The sequence below is a fragment of the Astyanax mexicanus genome, chromosome 5 (genome assembly GCF_023375975.1).
Source record: "Astyanax mexicanus isolate ESR-SI-001 chromosome 5, AstMex3_surface, whole genome shotgun sequence".
In the NCBI taxonomy this organism is placed as follows: Eukaryota; Metazoa; Chordata; class Actinopteri; order Characiformes; family Acestrorhamphidae; genus Astyanax; species Astyanax mexicanus.
In genome coordinates this window covers 20,437,173-20,461,471 of record NC_064412.1, presented here as the reverse complement: position 1 = coordinate 20,461,471, position 24,299 = coordinate 20,437,173, and the positions used below count along the sequence as shown (strand labels likewise).

The 24,299-nt window shown below is 34.5% G+C and overlaps 1 protein-coding gene across 1 annotated transcript; it reads right to left on the bottom strand.

Annotated features, from left to right (window-relative positions):
* Positions 1-19,210: 19,210 nt before the first annotated feature.
* LOC125802182 (uncharacterized) lies at positions 19,211-23,718 on the bottom strand. The gene is made up of 3 exons (XM_049479340.1): positions 23,594-23,718; positions 23,252-23,459; positions 19,211-19,900 (listed from the first exon to the last, which is right to left on the bottom strand). Exons 1-3 carry the CDS (start codon positions 23,608-23,610, stop codon positions 19,436-19,438), a joined length of 690 nt encoding a protein of 229 aa, XP_049335297.1. The 5' UTR covers positions 23,611-23,718; the 3' UTR covers positions 19,211-19,435.
* Positions 23,719-24,299: the final 581 nt, after the last annotated feature.

The window sequence follows — 24,299 nt, the reverse complement described above, 5'->3', positions numbered from 1 at the left end:
TTTATATTAACTTCTACCAAAAAGCTCTATGAAACATAAGGTTACATTCTTTTACGTAAAAGACCACCATCATAAGTACTTTTAGTCGAAAAAAGGTGGCGTAAATGTAAATATACAAATATACAACAGAATTGACATGCCAATACATAATAGTAATAATAATAATAATAATAATAATAATAATAATAATAATAATAATAATAATAATAATAATAATAATAATAACAATATCTGTTATATTCTTTTAAACATTAGGTGATACCTCATCAGTTTTTTTTTCATATATTTATATATAGTTCAGACATTTACTTTATCAGCAGTAAATGTAAAGTGGAGTAACATGTTTAGGTTGTAAAGTGACCTTTACTTGGATGTAACTAATAATAAACAGAAGTACAAAAAGAATGGTTTATTTGTGATTAAAGGTAATTCCACAAATGTTGTTTTAAGAGACTATAAAATGGGCTTATTCAAATAAGCAGATTACATTATATTATATTATATTACATTATAGATGTGTCCCCCCCAATATCAAACCTGCTCCTACATCCTTGCTAGCAAGGCACACTAGATGCGCTGCAGCAGCAGTTCAGTTCAGCGAGTCTTCAGCACAGCACGCACGGCAACAGATAGGCTTCCCACCAGCCAGGTAACATACACATCAAGTAAAATCATTAATTAAAAAATTAGAGAATGTTACTAATAAAAGTCCAATTTCATTCAACATGTGTGTGTAATTTCTTTTATAATGAAGTGTTCTACGTGCGCTAAAAAGTGCCCTTTTTCCCCCTGAGCACTTGCCCCCCAAAATGTCTGTGCACGCCACTGATCTCTAGTTTTGTATACAATAGTATTGTATATTTAACCTTATTTCCCCCACAATTATTATGAGTTTTTCTGAAAATCTACTGCTTTTTTTTTTTTAAAAAGAGAGACTTTAAATTGTCATTTTTATATAATAAAAAGATGCCACGTAATTTAATCTGATTGATCTAAAGCAATGTGTTCTATTGATAAATCTTCAAAAAAAATGTTGGGGTAGGTCAGATTTTTAAATCCCAAACAAATTAGAATTTGACCTCTTTCCTTTTAGAGCTTCATGTTTTTTTTGTTTTATTATTATTATTTTTTTTTAACATAGAATAAGTGAACTCATGCACTAATCTTCAGGTTTTTGCGTCTAGCTGTGAAATACTGTGATTCTTTGTATCTAGTTCCCTGCACTCATTCTTGTATCTAGCTGTATCTTAGCTGAAGGGTATCTTTGAGCTTAAGGAACTCTTAAGGGATTTTTCACACAGTAGCAAGGACTATTGCCTGATATTTATTTGGATGACTGAGCACTTTTGTAGTATATGATATGATATTAATGTAAATGTAAAACAAAAACATTGTATGCAGATTTAATATGATATATTAAGTAACAAAACTTCACACATCAGCCCTTGAGTTTTCACACTTCACACTTTTCTGCTCAAAAGCACACAAACTATTCCAGAACATTGAGAGATTAATGGTTAATGGCTGATCAGATCAGATCTTCTTTGTCATTCCTATTGAAGGTGCTTCCTCCTATCCTGTTCCAGTCATATGGAATAAAAACTGCAGTAGTTACAACTCTGAGGCAAATTACAGAGACAACATAATGTGTCAGCAGAGCTGTTTATTTATTCAGCGCTCTTCTCAAAAAGCTCTCCAATCATGCTGGATTTAACTGACGTGACTTATTTATTTATTATTTTTCCCCCCATCAAGCAGCCAAAAAAGAACCATTTAGCAGATGACTTTCAAATTGTAAAGCACATGAAATGGGATTTCTTGAATAAGTTCTTACCACTCAGAATATCAATGCATTGCAGCTTTATTTCTATGCAGAGGACAAAGCTTTCTGTGGGCCCATATTAAATAAATGTGAGTCGCACCGAGAGGCGAAGGAATTAATGGAGGATAGAAAACGCTCTAGATTAAAGAAACAGAAAATCATTGCCACTGCTGAATCGGATAAAGATTTTTTACTTCACGACTAAGAGGAAGAATCTGTGAAGTTTATATGAAAAACTGACTATCGGCATTCCTAGATTACCTCTTAAAAAAAAAAAAAAAAAAAGTCAAACACTCAGTCCCAGCGTTCAATTTACCAAACCGTATGGTGTTTTACTTCTTGTCACGAGAGTACATTTCAGCACAGAGGGAGATCCTACAATATGTTTTCCAATATGAGCAAAGTGTCATCTGTAAATTGTGGTGCATCAGAACCGCCTTATTGATTTCTGTCTGCTGTACTGACAACATTATACCGTCTGGCTCCTTCTGCAGTGGAGGAGAATTATTACTTTTTCATCAGCTCATGGATATTTCATCTTTTTTTTCCGCTTCCAAATGTATTACCAGCTGCCGTGAGAGAGGTAATATGCCCTGGTCATGTCGATCATATGAGGCAAATGAAGTCCCAGTGCCAGTGTGGGCTATCAACCTGACAAGCTGTGCATGCATTCCTAGACTTTGCCACTCACAGCACTGGGACATCTGTTGTGGAGACACTTACATTTGTTCCGATTCAGAAGACACAGTATAATTAGCTCACTTTCATAATAATGAGAACGTGACAACCAGCGCATTTCATTATGACTAAGAACACTCAAGCAGTTTTTATATACAGTATATTTTAAATCAGTTTTTTTTTACTCACTGTAAATACAGTTAGCAAGGATTAGTTATATGGTGTTCATTACATTTACTTACACTTAAAAGGTAACTAAACACTCTCAGATCTAATTTGAAAAAAAAAGAAAGGCTATAAAATGGGAGGGATAGTTTGGGAGGGGCACTGGGTGATGTATGGGTTTAGAGGCAGGGCAGAAGGGAGAGCCGATTGAACAGTGAGCCAGTGAGGCCCAGATGGTTGGACGTCTCCAGGGGGACAGTACTATCTATTGAATAACTGATTTGCATATTGTGACGTGTCCTCGTACCAAAGCACACAGACACATCAACCACACCTATAGCACAGTTGCACTTGTAAAGGTGCTACAAAGGTGGAAATGACCATAATTAAAGTGTTTTCTGAAGGTTCGGAAATGTTTATTAAATATTATATTACAATATTGTTGAAGAAAAAAATACATGGTTTAGAGTTTAGTGCCCCCATTATGTTTTACTATTTTAAAGAAACTGGCATTCAGCACTGCTAATCATCTAGGGAAGATGCTAATGCTAAAATATCTGTACCAAATCACAATTAAATGTTTTTTTTTTGTTGTTTTTTTCACTTTTTGGAGTGAGTTACAGGCTTAAAATGCAGGGATTGATGTATTTTAACAAATTAAATTACGTTTCCCATACAAAACATGTGAAGTGAAGGAAAAGCCATTACCAAGAGCTCAGCACTTTTAGAACTTTTGTTAGACAGTTTGGGAACCATTCCAAGTTCTACTTCATGAAGCCGACAGAGAGAATAATGCCAAGAATGGGCATAATTTTGCAAGAATCTGAAGTATAAAACATATTTTGGCTTGTTTAGTACTTTTTTGTTTACTTCATAATTGCATTTGAGTTCCTTCATATTTTTAATTTCTTCAATATTAATTCACAATGCAGAAATAATACAAATAAATAAAAAACATTACATGAAATGGGGTGTGACATATTGTTGACTGCTATTGTATATTCACAAATTAAAATTAAATTAAACATTTAAAAAAAATCTTAGGGTCACTCTGTCTGCAGTAAAATAAAAGTAAATATAAAAGTAAATGCAAGCATTTCACATAATGTTTTAACTTTTTTTTTTGGATTTGGGATTGTACATTCTCAGTGTAACTCTTGTGAGGAAACTGATACTCAGCACTGCTTATCATGCTAATCATCTCGGGAGGAAGCAAACCTCCTGGGTCTGCAGCAGCTTGAACTTGAAAAATGTTTCTCCAGAAGGAAATTCCCCCCCGAAGCACCAGATGATTCACTTTTACAAAAACCCATCTCAACTACGACAGCCTAAGCTCTGCTGTTTCAGATGGACACATAAAAAAGAAGACATTAATAGACTGGCGCGAAAAATAAATCTGTCGAGAGAGCTCTCCACCAAATGTCACTAAATCCAGCTACGAGGAGCTGGGAGAATGGCTCCGACATCTGGCAGATGTCTCCTTCATCTTCTTCTTCTCCGCCATGTACAGATAACCTCAGGATTATCAGTGGGGAAAGAGGCACATTACTCAGCTGGTGTGGAGATGGGTGGCATCTGGTGTAAGCTGACTTCTGAGGGTATTAGCTAGATGCTTTCCACATGAACAGTTAGTGTCTATTGTTCTGTATACAGTGTATATCCTCGCTGTCCCATGAAAAACATCATATTTTCTTAACTTTAAGTAAAACTAGTGGGGCAGTTTTCCAGACAGGAAACCATGCTGTAAAATAAATAATGATTAATGTTAAACAGTGTAACAAAGTACTTGAATAAACGCCTGAAATGCTAAATTTTAGTAATTTGTGTGAAATTCATGTTCTAATCATTTAATTTTCAGCATTAAAACAGACTTTAGGACAGCCTTTATAAATTACAATTCATTGTGCACCTGAATATGTTAAATGCTTTCACTTTATTGGATAGAGTTTACCTCATATATTTGAGTAAATACTGTATTTATTGCACTAAATAAAGTGGAATAAGTACATTACACAAAAGTTTTTTTTTTTTTTTTTCTAATAGTTTCTGGCATCATTTTTTTTTTTTTTTTTGCTTAATGGGCGTGTCCACACAACCTTCAGTCACCATCACTGTAAAGTGTTGCCCACCAGGGCTATCTTCACTTGTGTACTCAGTAGCATTTTAAATAATAGTTGGTTGTCTGTTCATAGGGTTGTAGGACATAAGAGCAAGTTACCGCTTTATTTAATGCAATGGAAACTCAATGCTGTGATACTTTTCCTGTGTAATGAGAAAATTTACCTGAACAAGAGGAACAGAGTGATTTTATCCAGTAATAAGAAACAGATAACTGAATGAAAGTCCGTAGTAATTTGAAACTAATAAGATAACATTTAAAATAGAGCATGAAATTCCTACTGGCAATCATGTTCCTCACTCCTCTTTTAAATGGGTTTTGAATATCCAAAGCGGATGTAGCCCTGGTTGAGAATACTACACAGTGATGGTGAGTTATTACTTGTTTATTATGTTTTGGTGTCATAGTTTCTTCAGAAATTTAGAAAAAAAAGCACTCAAATTTAACATTTCCCCCTGAAACTACATTTACAAGTTAGTTAATTTGGTTAGTGAAGTTAAAACAGTGCAAATTTACCCTCAAAGTTACAACATGATCATTCAGGTCCAACTGTGCCGCTTAGAATTAGGGCAAACAACTGCAAATACATATAGATACACACATGTTCCTTGATTAAAGGTAATGAAAACTCCAGTGACAGTTTTATTTAATTTATACTGAGACTTTATGGGGGTTTCAGAGTGTTTCTGTACATATTAAAGGGGGCATTTTAAGCAGAACTCAGGGTTTGTGTGCTTTTGTATTTCCACTTGTGTGTCAACTGCCCCTATAAACACTCCAAGCGCTAACAAAATCCATCCATCTGTTTTCTCTGATTCAGATGAAGGAGTTTGACACTTCACTCTTTAATCCCCACCAGAGCCCCATCCACTAGATTAGTTAAAGAAACACCACTTTAGTCTGTTGGTTTTACGAGCACCGTGCTTCGTCTGAAGGAGGGATCTGTACCTACTGTTCGTGGCAAGTCAGCAGATGAGGGAGATGCAAGCATTTTCTGCTTCTACTGCAGTTAAGCAGAAACTAGCATCCTCATGTTTTGAAATTTAGCATAAGCTAACACTAACGTGTGGTAAAGCCTCTGTTTATACATGGCACGGCCAGCAACAGCTTATTTGCATAAAAACACCATGACAGTTTCCCATGCTTGGTACTAAGATGCCAAACTCTCTTTCTTAAATCTTGGGTGAGGGGCAACAACCCAATTGCAGTTTAACTTCTTGCACAACTTAGTTTTTTTTTTTTTTTTCCTAACAAGAGAAGTGTGTTTGGTGGCAAAAAGCAATATCAGTTGCTCCAATCAGGAAAAGGAATGTGTCACAGCATGAACTTAGAAAAATAAGAAGATTTCTGATATATCTGGTAAAACCAGGTTTTTCTGAAAATAATCATCAGCACAGATTGCAAGGTTACACCTTTGGCTTTCGTCAGAACCTTTCAAATCACGCAGAGTTCAAAGCATAACCGAACCGCCTCTTTGTAACAGAGTGAACCGTCTCCTATTGTTCGCTTCAAGGAGCCGTTCAAAAAGCCAATCGCTCGTGAATGACCCGAAACCACTCAGCTAAGGATGAGGAAGACTAAAGAATTTGCAAGTTAATGGAGCGATGATTAATGCTCTTGTCTAATGCCAAGAGACTTCATGAACCTATAATATTCCACGGCAGTGATCAGCACAAAAGTGCTCCTTTGCATCTACTTTCATAATAAAAACCCCCTCTGATCATTTTGTGACCGTTTTGTATGGATGTAGATAATAGCAAAGGCTATCTTTAACCTTTTTGGCACTCTTGGTGGAAATCCTGACTGCTGTGCAAAGAAGGTCAGTCTTGGTCTTAACCCGACTTGGGCAATATGACAGTTTCTGATTTGGTTTAAATCAAATAATTCATTGTATTTATTTGTTTAAAAAAAAAAAAGAATATGTATCATCATGTGTGTTTTTTTTATTATTATTTCCATTAAATAAACTGTGAAGCTGTGAAATCAAGCAAGACTTGACAAAACACACAAACAGGATGATGACAGTCTGGAGCGACAAGCCAACCAGGCGACTAATCAACACAAGGATCTCGTTTTAACAACATGCTTAATTAGCTCATTAATAGCTAATAAATTCCCACATTGAACAAAGCCTTCATTACCCTCATCTCCATACATGCACAAAGTTGACAGTGAGTAATTTAACCTTACCTTTGTTAATATATGACATATTCATTTGCTCCTGCTTAATGACTCCTTTAACCTATTACTCACAATTCATATTAATGAGAATGAAAAAAAAAATAGAGGAGTTGAAACCTGTGGCTCTTTATTAATCTCAGAACTGAGGAGATCAAATTATCCCACAATCTTAAACCACATGAGAGCACATTTAATGTGCTCCCTGTTATTACATTACATTCGGCAGCTGTGTGTTTGGTGCCTGGGAAAACCAGTTTGAAATCTTGAATATGTTTATATTGATCTCCTGTCATATTTTTATGAGACACTTTAATGTCTTCTAAATGTCTTTATCCAAAACACTTCATGACCAAAGGTGTCAACAGTATTTCAATTCATTACTCAGGTAGAAGTATAGACACTAGGGTTTGAAGTTGAAGTATCAAATCAAGCTTTTTACTCAAGTGAATGTGTAAAATGTGATTAAAGAGCCTAAAGTATACTTCCCTACCTCTTAAAAACACATTTTTTTATATTCTCAACCAACTACAATCAAATTCTGGATGAATCTGGATGAAGTGATTTATCTGGACAGGGTATTTTGGAGAAAAAGCTAAAATAAAAATAGGAGTAATATGTTTTTTTTTAAGTGTAAAGAGCTTTTGTCCTTTGATAATTGTCTGAAAATATAAAGGGTAGAAGTAAAAAGTTCAGTAAAGTATTTATAACCAAAGTTTCTACTTAAGTAAAGTAAAAAAATATTTGTACTTCTTACTTGACACCTCTGTTCATGAAAAGAAACACAGTAAAACCAGAGAAATAAATACAGTCATATGAAAAAGTTTGGTCACCCCTATTAATCTTAATCATTTTTAGTTCTAAATATTTGGGTGTTTGCAACAGCCCTTTCAGTTTGATATATCTAAGAACTGATGGACACAGTAATATTTCAGGATTGAAATGAGGTTTATTGTACTAACAGAAAATGTGCAATATGCATTAAACCAAAATTTGACTGGTGCAAAAGTATGGGCACCCTTATCATTTTATCGATTTGAATACTCCTAACTACTTTTTACTGACTTACTGAATCACAGGAACATTGTAAAGAAATGGAAGACCACAGGGACAGTTTTTGTTAAGCCCAGAAGTGGCAGGCCAAAAGCATACCTCAGGCGACTCTGTTTGTGGCGTGCTTGCAGAAATGGCTTCTTTCGCATCACTCTCCCATACAGCTTCTCCTTGTGCAAAGTGCGCTGTATTGTTGACCGATGCACAGTGACACCATCTGCAGCAAGATGATGCTGCAGCTCTTTGGAGGTGGTCTGTGGATTGTCCTTGACTGTTCTCACCATTCTTCTTCTCTGCCTTTCTGATATTTTTCTTGGCCTGCCACTTCTGGGCTTAACTAGAACTGTCCCTGTGGTCTTCCATTTCCTTACTATGTTCCTCACAGTGGAAACTGACAGGTTAAATCTCTGAGACAACTTTTTGTATCCTTCCCCTGAACAACTATGTTGAACAATCTTTGTTTTTAGATCATTTGAGAGTTGTTTTGATGAGCCCATGATGCCACTCTTCAGAGGAGATTTAAATACGAGAACAACTTGCAATTGGCCACCTTAAATACCTTTTTCTCATGATTGGATACACCTGGCTATGAAGTTCAAAGCTCAATGAGGTTAACAAACCAATTTTGTGCTTCAGTAAGTCAGTAAAAAGTAGTTAGGAGTATTCAAATCAACAAAATGATAAGGGTGCCCATACTTTTGCACCGGTCAAATTTTGGCTTAATGCATATGGCACATTTTCTGTTAGTACAATAAACCACATTTCAATCCTGAAATATTACTGTGTCCATCAGTTATTAGATATATCAAACTGAAATGGCTGTTTCAAACACCCAAATATTTAGAACTAAAAATAATTAAGATTAATAGGGGTGCCCAAACTTTTTCATATGACTGTATGTAGCTCTGCTGGTCGTGATTAAAAACAGCCTAACACAGGTGGTGACTGATAAACACTGACAGCACCAAATCATTATGTGACAGAATCTAAGTATTTAGTGTTTATTATTTCCAGTAACAAGAAGTTAAATGTCATTGGGGAACATACCACGCATCAGTAAAATGCTAACACCATCACACATGGGAGTTTGTTGTCTTCGCTTGACAAATGCCACCACAATGCCAAGCAGACTCTGTAGAGTACGTGCGCAGCATTGTGATATGATACATCTCTCTGGAACAGAGGATCTTACAGGCAGGTTTTGTGTTGAGTGGAAGAAAATATAAAGTTTAAAGAGTTAAAGTTGACTGATGCACCACTGGGTGACACAGCTGGAAACAGATGACTTGACCTGCCATGCTCCTTCCAGTGTAGCTCAGAAGCTTTATTCTGCCTGGGCCTGCTGGTTTAATCTGTTTGTCTACTGTCTCACCGACAGCAACTTTGTTAGTCATAAAGCGTAACTTCAGCGCGCAGAATAAGCAGGCATAAATGGCAAGTATTTTTAGCACCTGCGGTACCCAAGCCTTTTATGTTTCTAAGCCTCTACGATAATTACATTGGACTAAGGCTGTTTTTGCGAGTCTTGGGCGTGCATTAAGGAGAAAATTCAAACGCAGTGTGGTTTCTTACACAGTATAAGCCTTTAGGCAAACATTTCCATCCCCAATCCACCCTAAAAACCACTTCCAGCTCCAGTTCCTTCCACAGTTAGCATGGTACAATTACAATTAGGTAAATTGTAATAAAAAATCATGATGGATTTACAGAGAATGATCACAGACAAATGTGTGTAAAGTGTGCAATTCTGGACTAAGTGTGTGGACTCATCATAAGCAATGATTAAATCATAAATGAATGCAATATATGTTTGAGGAAAGATTTTAGGAGGGTTTAAATGGTGGCAAACAGGAAACAGGTCATTCTCTGAAGTCATCTGCAGAGTCATCTCAACACAAAATAATGGAAATGTAATCTGGCTTCAATTGAAGAGCACATTACTTCCAAAGTGATGCATTTCTAAGTCAAACACAAAAGCAGGGAGGGACTTGTGTGGTTGGTGGAGATGAAGCAAGGTTTTATTAGTTTTACCACCAACTGGTGCATGATGATGATGATGATGCAATAAAATAAAATTTTTGTATAGAAGATTTCAAAAAATAATGATTGTGTCTTCTTAAATGAGCCGTAAATGATTGGTGCCGTGAGCTGTACAAAAAAACAAAAACATTTTCATTCAAGTGTGCAACACTAGGACTAAAAATCGTTGCTGAAATTTGCAGGAACTTAAGATTAACTCAAGGATCAAGGATTCAAGGAGACTTAATTGTCACTCACATCATGTGGTACATGAGGTGGAGCAAATGTGCAATCCCACGGTGCAGATGACACCCAAAGATCAATTGGTAGCATAAGATAAATATAAGATCAAATAAAATAGAATAAAATTAAATCGAATAAAATGTATATCAAGATAAATACACAAAAATAGGCAGAGTAGTAAAGTGACAGTGTTCTTTTAACATGTAATTGTCTTTGAAAGTGTCACTGCAGTGTGATGGCTAAGTGGAGTTTAAGAGTCCTGCAGCTTCTGGAATGAAGCTGTTTCTCAGTCTGGTCGTTTTGCACTTGAGCCTGACTCCAACAATCCTCTGTGCAGTCTTCACCACCTTCTGCAGAGCTTTCCTGTCTGCAGCAGAGCAGCTTCCATTCCACACAACGCTCTCCACCACACATCTGTAGAAGGAGGTGAGGACTGTGCTCCCGAGTCCAGCTCGTCTGAGCCTCCTGAGGAAGTAGAGCCTCGGATGTACACTGTAAACCCATACGTTGTTTGCAGCATGTCAACTGTTCTGTTCCTTTATCTTATCTCATCATCTCAGATTGTCTGAATAAAATAAACGTCTGTGCTTCCGCAGCAAGCGTGGACATCTGCAGGACTGTGTTTCAGTTTCCTGTGACCTCTGTAAGAAATCTATAAATACTGTATGTTCACATGACCGTGGACAGCACAATGCTCTGTGGCAGCCATGAAAAATTGACTCCAATCCTATTCTGGCTCAAGCATGTGTGTGCTTAGTTGAAAATAAATAAATAAATAAATATATAAATAAGCCATGACCCAAAAACTGAACCGTGAATTTGATGAACTCTTATACGACTTTATACTAAAGGCCTGACTCATGTGCTGTGCATTATTATACAGTAGATGCCAAATTTAATGATATGAGTTATTTATTTAACCTTTCCCTCTTTTTATTGTTCCACAGAGGCATTATTAAATGTGCTGTGTGCGCTTGGCTACATTATTAGTTTTGAGCTTAACTTTGAAGGAAATGAACCATGAATGTTGTATTGTCACATTATTGCAGTTTGAGTTGGAATGAAATTGAATGAATGTGGTTCAAAGTGTTTTTCTTATTTTAAAGAGTTCAAAAAGAAAAAATTGGGACTTGACTAATAATTTTCCTTCTCTCGCATGGCTACAACTTCTATGCGACAGATGGCTCCCGAGTATTAGCTGAAATTGGCAGTACCATTAAAGCGTTCAACATTTTTCTCAAATTAAACGTGGGCATTTCTTTTTAGTGCGCTCAAAGATACTAACGTACACTTTTAAGCAATGAATCCAATTGCCAAGACTGCCATCATGCCAATCACAATCCAAGTGGATCTGAAGTACATAAGAGTGTACGTGCCAAAGGCTACCTCCCCTCATACTATACTTATCATTGCCAACTTCTTGTCTTCTTTCAGCCCGACTGCTAAAACGCCTTCATTATTAAATTCAGACATTTTCCTTTGACAAGGCTCATTTTAGGATTCAAACAGCTGTTTGACAGATGGAACATTTTAAAAATCTGAAAAAAAAAAAAAATAATAATAATAAATCAAGTTTTGGATACTAGTGCATATTTTTCTGCTTAGACCATTGGAAGTGGCAATAGTAACTTAATAATACTACTACTACTTATAATAATAATAATAATAATAATAGAAATAATAATAATAATAATAATAATAATAATAATACTTTGCTTATTTATTTATTTAGCACTTTTCATACATTAAAATGCACCTGTACATACAAACAGGTAAATAGAACAATTTAGAAAAAATGAAACACAATAAAAAATAAAATAACATCATACAAAAATATAATATATATAATACAAATCCAATGTCTGCTAAAAGTTACAAAAAGTCAAAGCTATAAATTATTAAAATGAATCAATAAAAAAATAAACAAATACATAAATTATTATAACAAAGTTTATAGAGATTTGTCTTCAAATAAATTTTTGTCTGATATCAGTTGGTAAGCTGTTCCATTTCTTTGGTGCATAAAACCAAAATGCTGCTTGGCCACATCTTTTCTTTATTAACTGTATGTACTTTAATCAGACTTGCAGTGCTTAAAAATATATGATTGTGCCAATCCATTTAATGCCTTAAAAACTAATAGCAGTACTTTAAAATCTATGTTAAAAGAGACTGGAAGTCAGTATAATGATGCCAGAACTGGTGTAAAGTGTTCTATTTATTTTGTGACACCATCTTTTCACCCGTCTGAATACCAAAGGAGACAAGGAGCTGCTTAAAAAGGCTTCCAACAGAGGAAACACCACAGTATCCTACCCAGGAAATGTTTTGAAGATTTTGGCGTGACTAGCGGTTAGCAATTAGCATCATGTTAAGCGTGTGAATGGAAAACTACTGTTCCTCAGAATTAATGACACTGACTCTTAACCTAGGGACCATACAATCCACAAGACTATCCCCAATAATACTACTGCTCTTACTGCTGTTAATGTAAAGGGCAGCCATCTTGGATTCTGGACTCCTAACTTTCCAAGTAGGAAATCAGACCTGAAGGAACGTCTCAGTTACAATTTCTTACTTAGGCCTAGGAACTTCTGACACCCAAACTGAAATGGAATGTAGCATAAGAGCTAGAAATGCATATTAATTTCAATCCCTGTATTTTTCTTTTTTTCCCAGCCAGAATTATGACATGAGTCATTCAAGCTTAGAATATGAGTATTGGTCGCATGCTGATGTTCATCACAGATTTACATTTTGATTGCATCCTCAGTTCAACACAACAGGATATCAGCTGCAACTTTTACAATGGAGTATAACTATTCAAACAAATATTCTTAAACAAGGCCGAAGCACATTTTTATTATGCATGTTATTTCTATTATCTGTATTTCTTTCTTATTATTTCTTTCTTCATTTATTTATGTATTCGTTTATTTCTTTATTTATTTATTTAACTCGTGACTTGGGACATGTTTTCCTATCTAAACCCATCTAAACATGATGCAGAATCTAACAACAAATATTTGGTTCCTAAACTATATATCTTTTCTTCTTTTTAACGTGTTAAATCTGTATAATTTTATGTTTTTAGTAACCAAGGTAACTGGCCAAATAGTGCTAAAATAAGATCTGAGAAAAGCACTGCATTAAATGTGTCATAACAGTATGAAATGTTACTCTGCTATTAATTAATGCAAGCTAACTAAATACCTGTCACTACTTCTTACTGCCTGTCTGCTTGTTGTGTCAGTTATTACCAGATTCAAAACACTAAAATTACTGCAATATACTAATGTCTTGTTCTATATGTTCACAGCATTGCAAATAGCAAACAAAGTTTCTAGCACTTTAAAGATGGGGCTGCTGGCTTAAACCTAAGAACTGTAATTAATATACACTTAAGTGTAATATTTATAGATGCAGTTTGAGCATTCTTTGGTTTATGTGTGCTGCTTTGTACAGTTGTATTAAAAAGTATATTACTTTTTAAACATATTCATTTTTTTAATTTAAAAAAATGTAACAAAAAAATAAAAAACATACATTTATTGTGGGGAAACCATTACAATTCATAGTGTACTCTAATAGCTGGTATTTCCCCCTTTTGGTTAAATTATCTCAAACAGATGTTTACTTTAAACATCTACTTGTCTCTGACAGTCTGGGAGAATGATTTTTCTGCTTCTCCATGCAGAATTCTTTCAGGTGAGTGATGTTTGAGGAGGTTATTGCATGCACAGCCTGTTTCAAACTTACCCACAGCATCCCTGTCAGATTAGGATCTGAGTGACAGAACTTTTCAATTTTGTCTTTTGAGCAATTTCATTGGTGAGCCATCGGTGGATTTACACAAATGTATGGGTCATTGTCATGTTGCATGGTCCACCGCTATTTCAGCTTCAGTTTTAGAACAGATGAATAAGCATCCACAGTGCAGGCTAAAAAAGTGACTGGACCCTTGTATTTAATAATGGGGACAGCAACTTGCCTTAAATGTATTGTTGTTGTTGTTTTTACATTATTTCTTTTTTGAAATTAGTTTTTACGCTATATAAATTAAATATTTCACAGGCATGTTTCGCTTGTTGCAGATGAATTCTAGAAAAAAAATATATATATATATATTGTCACGTCCTCACTATATTTCCTTGCGTTTTCCCTGTTTCCTAGTGTGTTTCTCCAGTAGTTTTCCGTCACGTGTGTGTAATTTGTAGCTCCGCCCTTTCCCCAGGTGTTCATTGTTTCATGTTAGTATAAGTAGTACCTGTTAGTCTATGTTTGCGGTCGGTCTTTGCACCTTCCTCTGTCGTTTGTCTTGCCACGTTTCTAGTAGTTTATCTCCACGTCCCATAGTTCTTTTTTTATTAGTTATTCTCTGTTTATTTCTCTAGTTTGTTTCCTTGTTTATTTCTTGTTTGTATTTACGTTTATTTTCCTTGTAGATATATCCCCAGCCCTGTTTAGTTATTATCTGTCTAGATTTAGTTCTTGGTTTGTTTCCCTGTTTGTTTATGTTTTCATGTTTTCTCTTTTATTCCTTGTTTGTTTGTTTGTTTGTTTGTTATTTAATAAATCTTGTCTTACCCGCTTTTACGTCCGCCTCCCGTCTGCTCCCTTTCGTTACATATATATTTATATATATTATTTACATTAAAATATGGCCCTCACTTTTCCGGTATGACTTTGGGCAGAAGCATTTCTGTGATGCTTGAAATACTATATACATATATTATATATTTTATAATTTATAACCTAGAACCTTGCGAAATAATGCTTGTTTATTGTAATAAATGTATCTCTAATATGTTTTCTTTAAGTGTAATACATCTGTAAAAGCTAGGGACACAAAAAATTGAGGTTTCCACATATATTCATTTAAGGTAGGGCACTACTCTATTTCTTCTCTTATTTAAACATTCAGCTTCAGGTTAAAGGCCATTTTCTCAGACAAGATCAAGAGGAGCGTTACAGCAGCAGTGTTTAAAAAAGAAGGAGTAAAAGCATTCAACGCCTTTCAGAGTTAGTATTCTTTGTAAGAGCAAAGGGCTGTCACGTCAGTCTTTTCAGCCTGAATAGAGATACTTATCTTCAGCCATAAATCAATTGAGACACATCTGAAGGACTGGATTAACATCAACTGCATTTATTTCCCCTGGACTGAACCCTTCATGTATGCAACCCAACAACTCAACAAAACATGCTGAGATTATCATGTCTCTTGTTGGTGCAGCTACGGCATGTATGAAGTCATTGTACTAGATGATCTCTCCCTGTCATGTTCATTGTACCTGTTTCCATGCCTTTGAAGGACTCGCAGAAGAAAAGAAGACTTGTGAAGGGTCAATGAATTATTATAGACGTGGACTGCCTTGAACTCAAACTGCTACAGGATGTGTCCTCACAAACCTCAGACAGACAGTGACAATTTGATGGTAGTTTATGAGGGTCTCCACAATGGCGTGCACTTAAACTGTCGATAATGACTCCGACAGAGCGGGGTGAACGCGTCCGTTCAAGCACCACAGAGTCTTTGACCACACCAGTATTGATTTCTCCAACAGATAATGATCATTAGACAACTGATAGATTGTGAAGGGCTACACTTCATTAGCTCTGAATGTCTAATTTCTTACAAAGCTATAAATATTAAGTAGAAGCGAACAGCTCATCACTTTCTCTACTTCAGAAATACAGTGTTTCTAAAATTACAGAACCCCTTAAACATCCAGGACTCACAGACAGGCGGAGGGTTCTGTTTCTCACTCTGATATTTCACTCAGTGTAGAATTTTTTTCATCTAGGTACACTGTAAAAAGTGGAACTGGGGTTTATTAATATTTACTAAATTATTTAAAGTTACCATTACATAATAAAAAAGAATACATGTAGTATAAAAATCAAATTGAGTGTTATTAAACAAATGCAGTGTGTTTATTAATTGTATTTTACACAATTTCGCTTTAATAAAATTAGCTGTGACACATTGGGTACAATTTACTTAATTTTTTTTTTGGCAATGGCAAGGATACAGACAATTTGATATATTTTACTGATTAGGAGTTCTTTGTTTTCAATAAGTAAATGTTAATCAATTTTCTCCAGATAAGGAGTAAATATAAATTAATGTTCTTCAAATATTGAGTAAATATTAATATACTTTCTTTAGTATTTGTTTTAGTTTGTGTTTAATAAATATTTTTGAGTTATATTAACTAAAATTGGCCACGCTATTACTAAATCCAACACATTTTAAACTGTTGCTTTTATTAGCATGTGCTTATTTTTTGCTTAAATTCAATAAATTTTAATCAAAATATAAGTAATTAAAATCTACTTAATTATATTACGTGTCACTTTTTTGCCATAATTTACATTCACATTTTTACAGTGTTATACAAATTCAAGGGTTTCAGGGAAGAAGCTACAAAATTTCACGAAAGTTGTTTGTAAATATTTTATTGTTTAAACATATTTTTCATGGGACAACATTAAAGATATGACATGTTAACACATTAACATATTATATAGTAAAATAGTCAGTGTACAGCTTGTCAGTGTTGGGCATGTTTCTTTGAAAAAGTAATTAGTTATAGTTACTAATTACTTCTCCAAAAAAGTAACTGAGTTACTAATGGAGTTACTCCACTATAAAAGTAACTAGTTACCAGTAAAAGTAACTACTGCATTACTTTTGTGTTACTCGCCCCCGTAACCCCCACCCCGCCACCCCTCCGGCCCCCACCTTCTCAGAGCGTGATTCATAAGCCAGATGAATAGAGTGCACGACAGCAAAGACAACAATCATTGCTTAGGCGGTTGCTCCTCATTGCTCCTCTCCCTTGTGACTCACACACACAACGCACACACACACACACACACACACACTTGCGCCTTTCTCTGTATGCGCGAAGTTTAAAAAAAAAAGTTGGTACCACTTTATAATAAGACTACCTTTATAAAGGGTTTATAAATGGTTTACAATTAGTTTATTAATGGTTACTAATTAGGTTGTAAATGCCTTAAAAACCATTAATAATCAGTTATAACACATACGTAGAAAGGGCAACAATGACCTGTTGTTTGCCAAATAGTGAACCCACAGCCATCTATATTGTTAAATTTCAGATCTTTTCAGATACTCACTTACTTTGTCTTCTCCATCTAACTCAACTTGCTTCTCCATCTCCATATCCTCCATCAGTCAACATCAGTTTAACCATTTAACTCCCAAGTTTAATCATTCCACCACTAACTCTTTTAGTCATTTATAATAATGTGGTGTATATTATCATATGAAATAATAAAATTGACATCTAAGGGCTAGGCAATAATTACCCTTACCTTGACATTTTCAGCATACTATCTGAAATCATCCTTGGGGTTGTCACAGATATTGATATAATGTTGCCAGGTGCTAATGTTCAAAGAACATGAAAGTGCTGTTGTGATCCTTAAGGTTGAGTGGCATCTTCTTTAGGACAGCATTCCAGATGTAACCTTCCTTTACTGGTTTGCTGCAGGCAATTTCACTGCAAGTAATTACTGCAGCTCCCAGCATGTAGTTTTCCATTTTGCTTTTGCCGATCAAGATTTTCAAATTGTAGATGAGTATTTATTAATGAGTTACAAACACTTATAACCACTAAACAGGAGCCTTATTTTAAAGTGTAAAACACTTCACTATTTATTAATGAGTTACAAACACTTATAACCACTAAACAGGAGCCTTATTTTAAAGTGTAAAACACTTCACTATTTATTAATGAGTTACAAACACTTATAACCACTAAATAGGAGCCTTATTTTAAAGTGTAAAACACTTCACTATTTATTAATGAGTAACAAACACTTATAACCACTAAATATGAGCCTTATTTTAAAGTGTAAAACACTTCACTATTTATTAATGAGTAACAAACACTTATAACCACTAAACAGGAGCCTTATTTTAAAGTATAAAACACTTCACTATTTATTAATGAGTTACAAACACTTATAACCACTAAACAGGAGCCTTATTTTAAAGTATAAAACACTTCACTATTTATTAATGAGTTACAAACACTTATAACCACTAAATAGGAGCCTTATTTTAAAGTGTAAAACACTTCACTATTTATTAATGAGTTACAAACACTTATAACCACTAAACAGGAGCCTTATTTTAAAGTGTAAAACACTTCACTATTTATTAATGAGTTACAAACACTTATAACCACTAAATAGGAGCCTTATTTTAAAGTGTAAAACACTTCACTATTTATTAATGAGTTACAAACACTTATAACCACTAAACAGGAGCCTTATTTTAAAGTGTATAACACCTCACTATTTATTAATGAGTTACAAACACTTATAACCACTAAACAGGAGCCTTATTGTAAAGTGTAAAACACTTCACTATTTATTAATGAGTTACAAACACTTATAACCACTAAACAGGAGCCTTATTTTAAAGTGTAAAACACTTCACTATTTATTAATGAGTTACAAACACTTATAACCACTAAACAGGAGCCTTATTTTAAAGTGTAAAACACTTCACTATTTATTAATGAGTTACAAACACTTATAACCACTAAATAGGAGCCTTATTTTAAAGTGTAAAACACTTCACTATTTATTAATGAGTTACAAACACTTATAACCACTAAATAGGAGCCTTATTTTAAAGTGTAAAACACTTCACTATTTATTAATGAGTTACAAACACTTATAACCACTAAACAGGAGCCCTATTTTAAAGTGTAAAACAAATCACCATTTATTAATGAGTTACAAACACTTATAACCACTAAATAGGAGCCTTATTTTAAAGTGTAAAACACTTCACTATTTGTTAATGAGTTACAAACAGTTATAACCACTAAACAGGAGCCTTATTTTAACTCACTATTTATTAATAAGTAACAAACCTTTATAAACACCAGATAGGATCCTTGTTTTAAACTGTAAAACACTTCACTATTTATTCATGACTTACAAACATTTACACAGCTAATATGATTTTGTCACATGAAATATAAGCCTAGTTACAACAGAAACAACCAAACATTTTCATTCATGCAAAACACACTTTTCAGTCCCACTGATTCAGACATTAAAACAGTCGTTGCTGAATGACAATTAGAGCACTTGAAAATAGATCATGACATTCATACTGGAAAGGCTTTTTGAATATCCTTGAACAGGCGTCCAAGTGGCCCATCAGGGTTACGAGAACCAAGCCAGGATGACCATTCAAGTACCATGAGGTGCTCCTTCAACAAAGTCTCTGTACGATTTCCTCTCAGTCTACGGATATGTCCTTTGATGATCCCCCAAGCTCTTTCAATATGTTGTGTGTGGCTACCGGACCGAGGATCCACAAACCACCTGCTATGGTTTGTGGTATAGTGTTTGTACCCAAAGTTTCTCAACACAACCCTGTATGCCCTCCACTCATCACTGATTATGCTACTTCCTGCCTTAACATGCTGTCTGATCAGAGGGACAAGATGCCGTCTTGATCGTTTCTCCACTAGTTTCAACACTACTCTCCGTCTTTTGTCTTTGACTCCCATCATTCCAAAGACCCATTTCTTCCTCCTCCAGGTATTTCCAAACCGGCCCCGCGCATACTGAAAAAAACAAACAAAAAAAATATATATATTTTATAGGGTGAATTATCAGTATAATGCATACAAATGACAGAAAATATTGCACATCTTATTCCAAACTGTTATATTAGCAATTAGGTACATAGGAATAACTATACAGAAATATATCCACTTAAATTTTACACACAAATCAGATTTTTTATTGTCTTTTTATTTATAAATAGGAACAGATATTTGTTAATAACTCCTAAGAGGGCCGTGGCAAATAATCTCTGTGTATTTAATGTTTGATAGTTAATAAATATAAACAGCTAGGAAGCAGAACAAGGGTGGGTTTCCCGAAAGCTTTGTAACGCTAAGAACGTTGTTAACTCGTACTTAAGATTGATCGTTAATTAAATGAGTGTTTCCGAAAACCCTGCGTAACTAAAGTACTACGGAAACTCGCTCGCAGATTAACGAGTGCCCTCACCCAGTCGTTATTCAGAAAAAATGCATTAAGGGGATTCTGCTTGCAGTTCAGCACCGTAAACACCAGGGGCCGCCAATTTTGAGGGAGAAAAAATATTATTTTTGTGGTTGAATCAAATATAATATATTATATTATATTATAATGACAACTTTGTCTGTAGCTTGTAGTCTAGCTGGGTATATTGGAATTGACCAATCAAACTCACGAATAAATAATTAAAATCCAGACTAGTGAAGTTAGAGCTCTTGACATTAATGCTGCAATGAATGCAATCAGTCAATTCCTGCAGATGATGCTCACGGTTTAAGCAAAGCTGCAAAGTCTCCAAGTCCGTGGATTCTGTAATCAGGCTGTTACTGTGGCATGCACACACTTATATACAATTCCCACCAGCCTGGGAATTACAGCACAACACTATATATTTCCATGCTATTGGGAAAATCTCTGGTATTGTAGGTCCGGTGCAGGGGACGCTTGTGATGTCTTTAATCACACCTATACGTATTGTAAATTGTATCGGTGAATGTGCAGGTAATATTTAATATTATTCCTTAATCAGGTGCTTCTAACCAACATTGTAGCCGTTCATCTGGGCAAACTTTGGCTTGTGTCAGCTCGCAAATATATAAGTACCAGTCAAAAGTTTGTACACGTCTCATTCAATGTTTTTATTATTTTTTTCTTTAATATATTTTCTACATTGTAGATTAATATTGAAACCATGAAAACTTTTAATTGACACATATGGAATTATCTAGTAAACAAAAAGGTGCATGGCCTTCACAATCCCATGACCTAAACCCAACTGAGGTGGTGATTTGAGGTGATTTGGGATGACCTGGAGCTTCACAGCATTAATGAAAAGCCGCAGCTATTGTTCAAGCAGCTCCAGAATCTCCTTTAAGATGCTGAGAAAACTATTCCAGGTGACTCTTCCTCATAAAATACCAAGTGTAAAAGTACCAAGTATAAAACCTATTCTAGTTGGTTTAAAATGTTTGCTTATAAAATCATGTGTTCCTGTAAATAAATAAATAATTTGAAAATATATATATATATATTTATTTATTAACAGTAATAAATATTTATAAAGACATATAGACATACAGGAGCATACGTCTATGTATAATAATAATAATAATAATAATAATAATAATAATAATAATAATAATAATAATAATAATAATAATAATAGTAATAATAATAACTTAATATAACATTAATATTACTATATTGATTGATATTGGTATAATATATAATAAATAAGATATATTAGTTTAACCTCTTAACACGCCCTGGCCCGCCGGCGGGCCAGAAAAATATGATATTTAATATCTGGCTGTGTTTATGAATAGTTATAGGTTCAATATAGACACCCAATATACCATTTTAAAGCTTAGAATCTCTGCTTTTCAGTTATATTCAGAATATTATTATATTCAGAAAATAAACATTTAGGGCGAAATATGCCTTGGTTATGAAAATATTAAATCATAATTTTCATAATTTTAGTGTAGGATGTACGGTCCCTGATTCCACCCCGCGCGAGAAATAATGTGAGACGGAATCTAAACTTTAATTCCGAATTAAAAGCATTTTATTCGACGCTGCTCCGATTCTGGCCCACAGCCAGACAGGGAGGAGCCTACTGGACATGACGGTATGAGAATGAGGTCTCTCAGCCAATCAGGTGGCGAGCTCGGCCAGCTTAAAGGCTAAGGAAGGAAGATGCTTGGCCATAGATACTGACTCTAATAGACTTTCCACTCAGCAGAACAGCCGCTCTTAAAGAGACACTGCGGATTTCTGTTTGTATATGAGTAGACCACACAAAAACCCAGACTTTACTGCAAAATGAGTTATAAAAGTGGTATTTTTATTCTTATAAAGTTTCCAGTCCTTTGGAGAAAGAAAAGATCATTACTGGTTCAAATCACTATAACTTCTAACCAGTAATAGGTAGCAGTTTAAAATTTTATATGATGATTGTAAACACATTATGGTAAAATATAGAGCTGTCAAAACCCTTGTTCCATATAAATAGTTCATTTTATGTGTCTGAAAATAAAAAAAAATAATAGAAAATCTGAAAAGCGCCTAAATTTTTTCCTGGTTTTTACCATATTTTGGCCATTACATGTTCAATTGAATAATTAAAATGCCTTAAATGAATTGTGTAAAGGCTTCTAAGTGATATTAATTCATAGAATTGACTCTAAATAATTTAATATTGGAGTGATAAGCCTTCAAATGTGAGTATGTAATTTCAGGCGGAAAATGGTAAAAATAGGCTTGGAGCTTAAGAGGATAACGTATATTAATAATAGAAAAAAAAGTTTATCTTTCAAAATAGATTAGACTTTTGATTATTTATTTAGATATATGTATCTTTACGAGTATTTTATCAATGCCAAAGTACACCCTTTTTAATAAAAAAATCAGAATATGTATAATGTTGTTAAGTACAACACATTTCTAAATGTTTTGGGCATAATAGTGAATAAATACTGCATACTGGCAGTGTTAAAACGATGTTTGTAGTTCGATTAAGCGGGCTGTTTCGGGGGAGGAGTCAACAGCTTTTTAAACTCCTTCGTTAATTTCACTTTGCAAAGCTCTTTGGGAAACACTCTTAGAACTGGCTCATTCTTTACTCGCGTCATTCGTTAGTTTGTTTGTTATTCACTAAGATTAATCGCTTTCGCAATACCCACCCCAGCTCAACAGGCTGCTTTAGGCTTTTACTTGTTACATATAATAAACCAAGAATCACAATTAACTTCAAAGAAAATCATCATCAGAAACAGTCATTACTGTCACAGACCTAGTATGTGTGGACTACAAAATAATGGTGTTTTAAGAAGCTCACTTTTAAAACAAACTAAAAAAGGTGTACAAACCTTTCGCTGATGACGGAAGCAGCTCTCATCTATCACAACAAATTCTTTTCGACCACCAAGACACTGCCTGTTCTTTCTTCTTTGTCTTTCCATTGCACAAATGCAGACCCTTCGAATGCATCTTGCCATTTTAGACAAAGTTGTAGAGCTGCCAGCAATGTCATCACTGATCATATCAATCTGCCTGAGCCTCAGTCCTTGTGAGAATCTGTAGTAAAGAGAAATAATGTAATAACAAACATTGACTTCTGTAGCCATTTGAGTACCTTGATGTGGTTATAATGTATTTATAAAAAAAATACTATCTCATATCTTTCATTATTCAAAAACACAGCATAGCACCTGTAAATATACTTCATCCAGTTGAAGAGAGATGATTTAGACTTTTCAAAGAGGGAGCCAGCTCTGATGGTTTTTGAGACTCTTTTATGACCTCTTTTACAGCACCTGTGAACATTACAAACATATATCATTGTGTGCTTCTACACTATCATTTTGTCATGATATATTCTACAAACCTTACACTACATTACTATTTATAGTTTATAAGCAATTAAACATGTTGTTAGATTTACTGATTTATGTTTAAGTAGTAGTAGTAGTAGTAGTAGTAGTAGTAATGATGATAATGAGAAGGGATAAGAATTATGTTTATTATATTCATTGTAGCAGTCTGATGATGTTCTATTCAATGACAGAGATTATCATACCAGATGTACTGGTCCTTCTTTGTCACGGAGAACATTTTCATTTTGTGGAAGCAGAGAGGGCATCTGAGCTTCTCCTTCAGAAGGTGTTTCCTCTGCAACCACTTAATTAGCTTCAATGTCTTGCGCTTTGTTTGTTTTCCCTCTATCCGGGCCCGTAACTTTCTTTCCAGTGACATTCTGCTGAAGGTGTACACACCGACAATTGTCAAGAACATTTCTGAAATACCTTATTATACAAGCTTTTTAGTTATATGTATAGCCATTTCATTTATATGGAAAAAACAATTCACACAAGTAAAACTATACACTAAAGCACAATATAATAGAATCCAAAATAG

Coding starts and splice junctions, on each gene's coding strand:
- LOC125802182 (XM_049479340.1), bottom strand. Junction 19,901..23,251: donor GCTTCCGTCATCAGCGAAAG/GTTTGTACACCT, acceptor TGTTTTTTTCAG/TATGCGCGGGGCCGGTTTGG.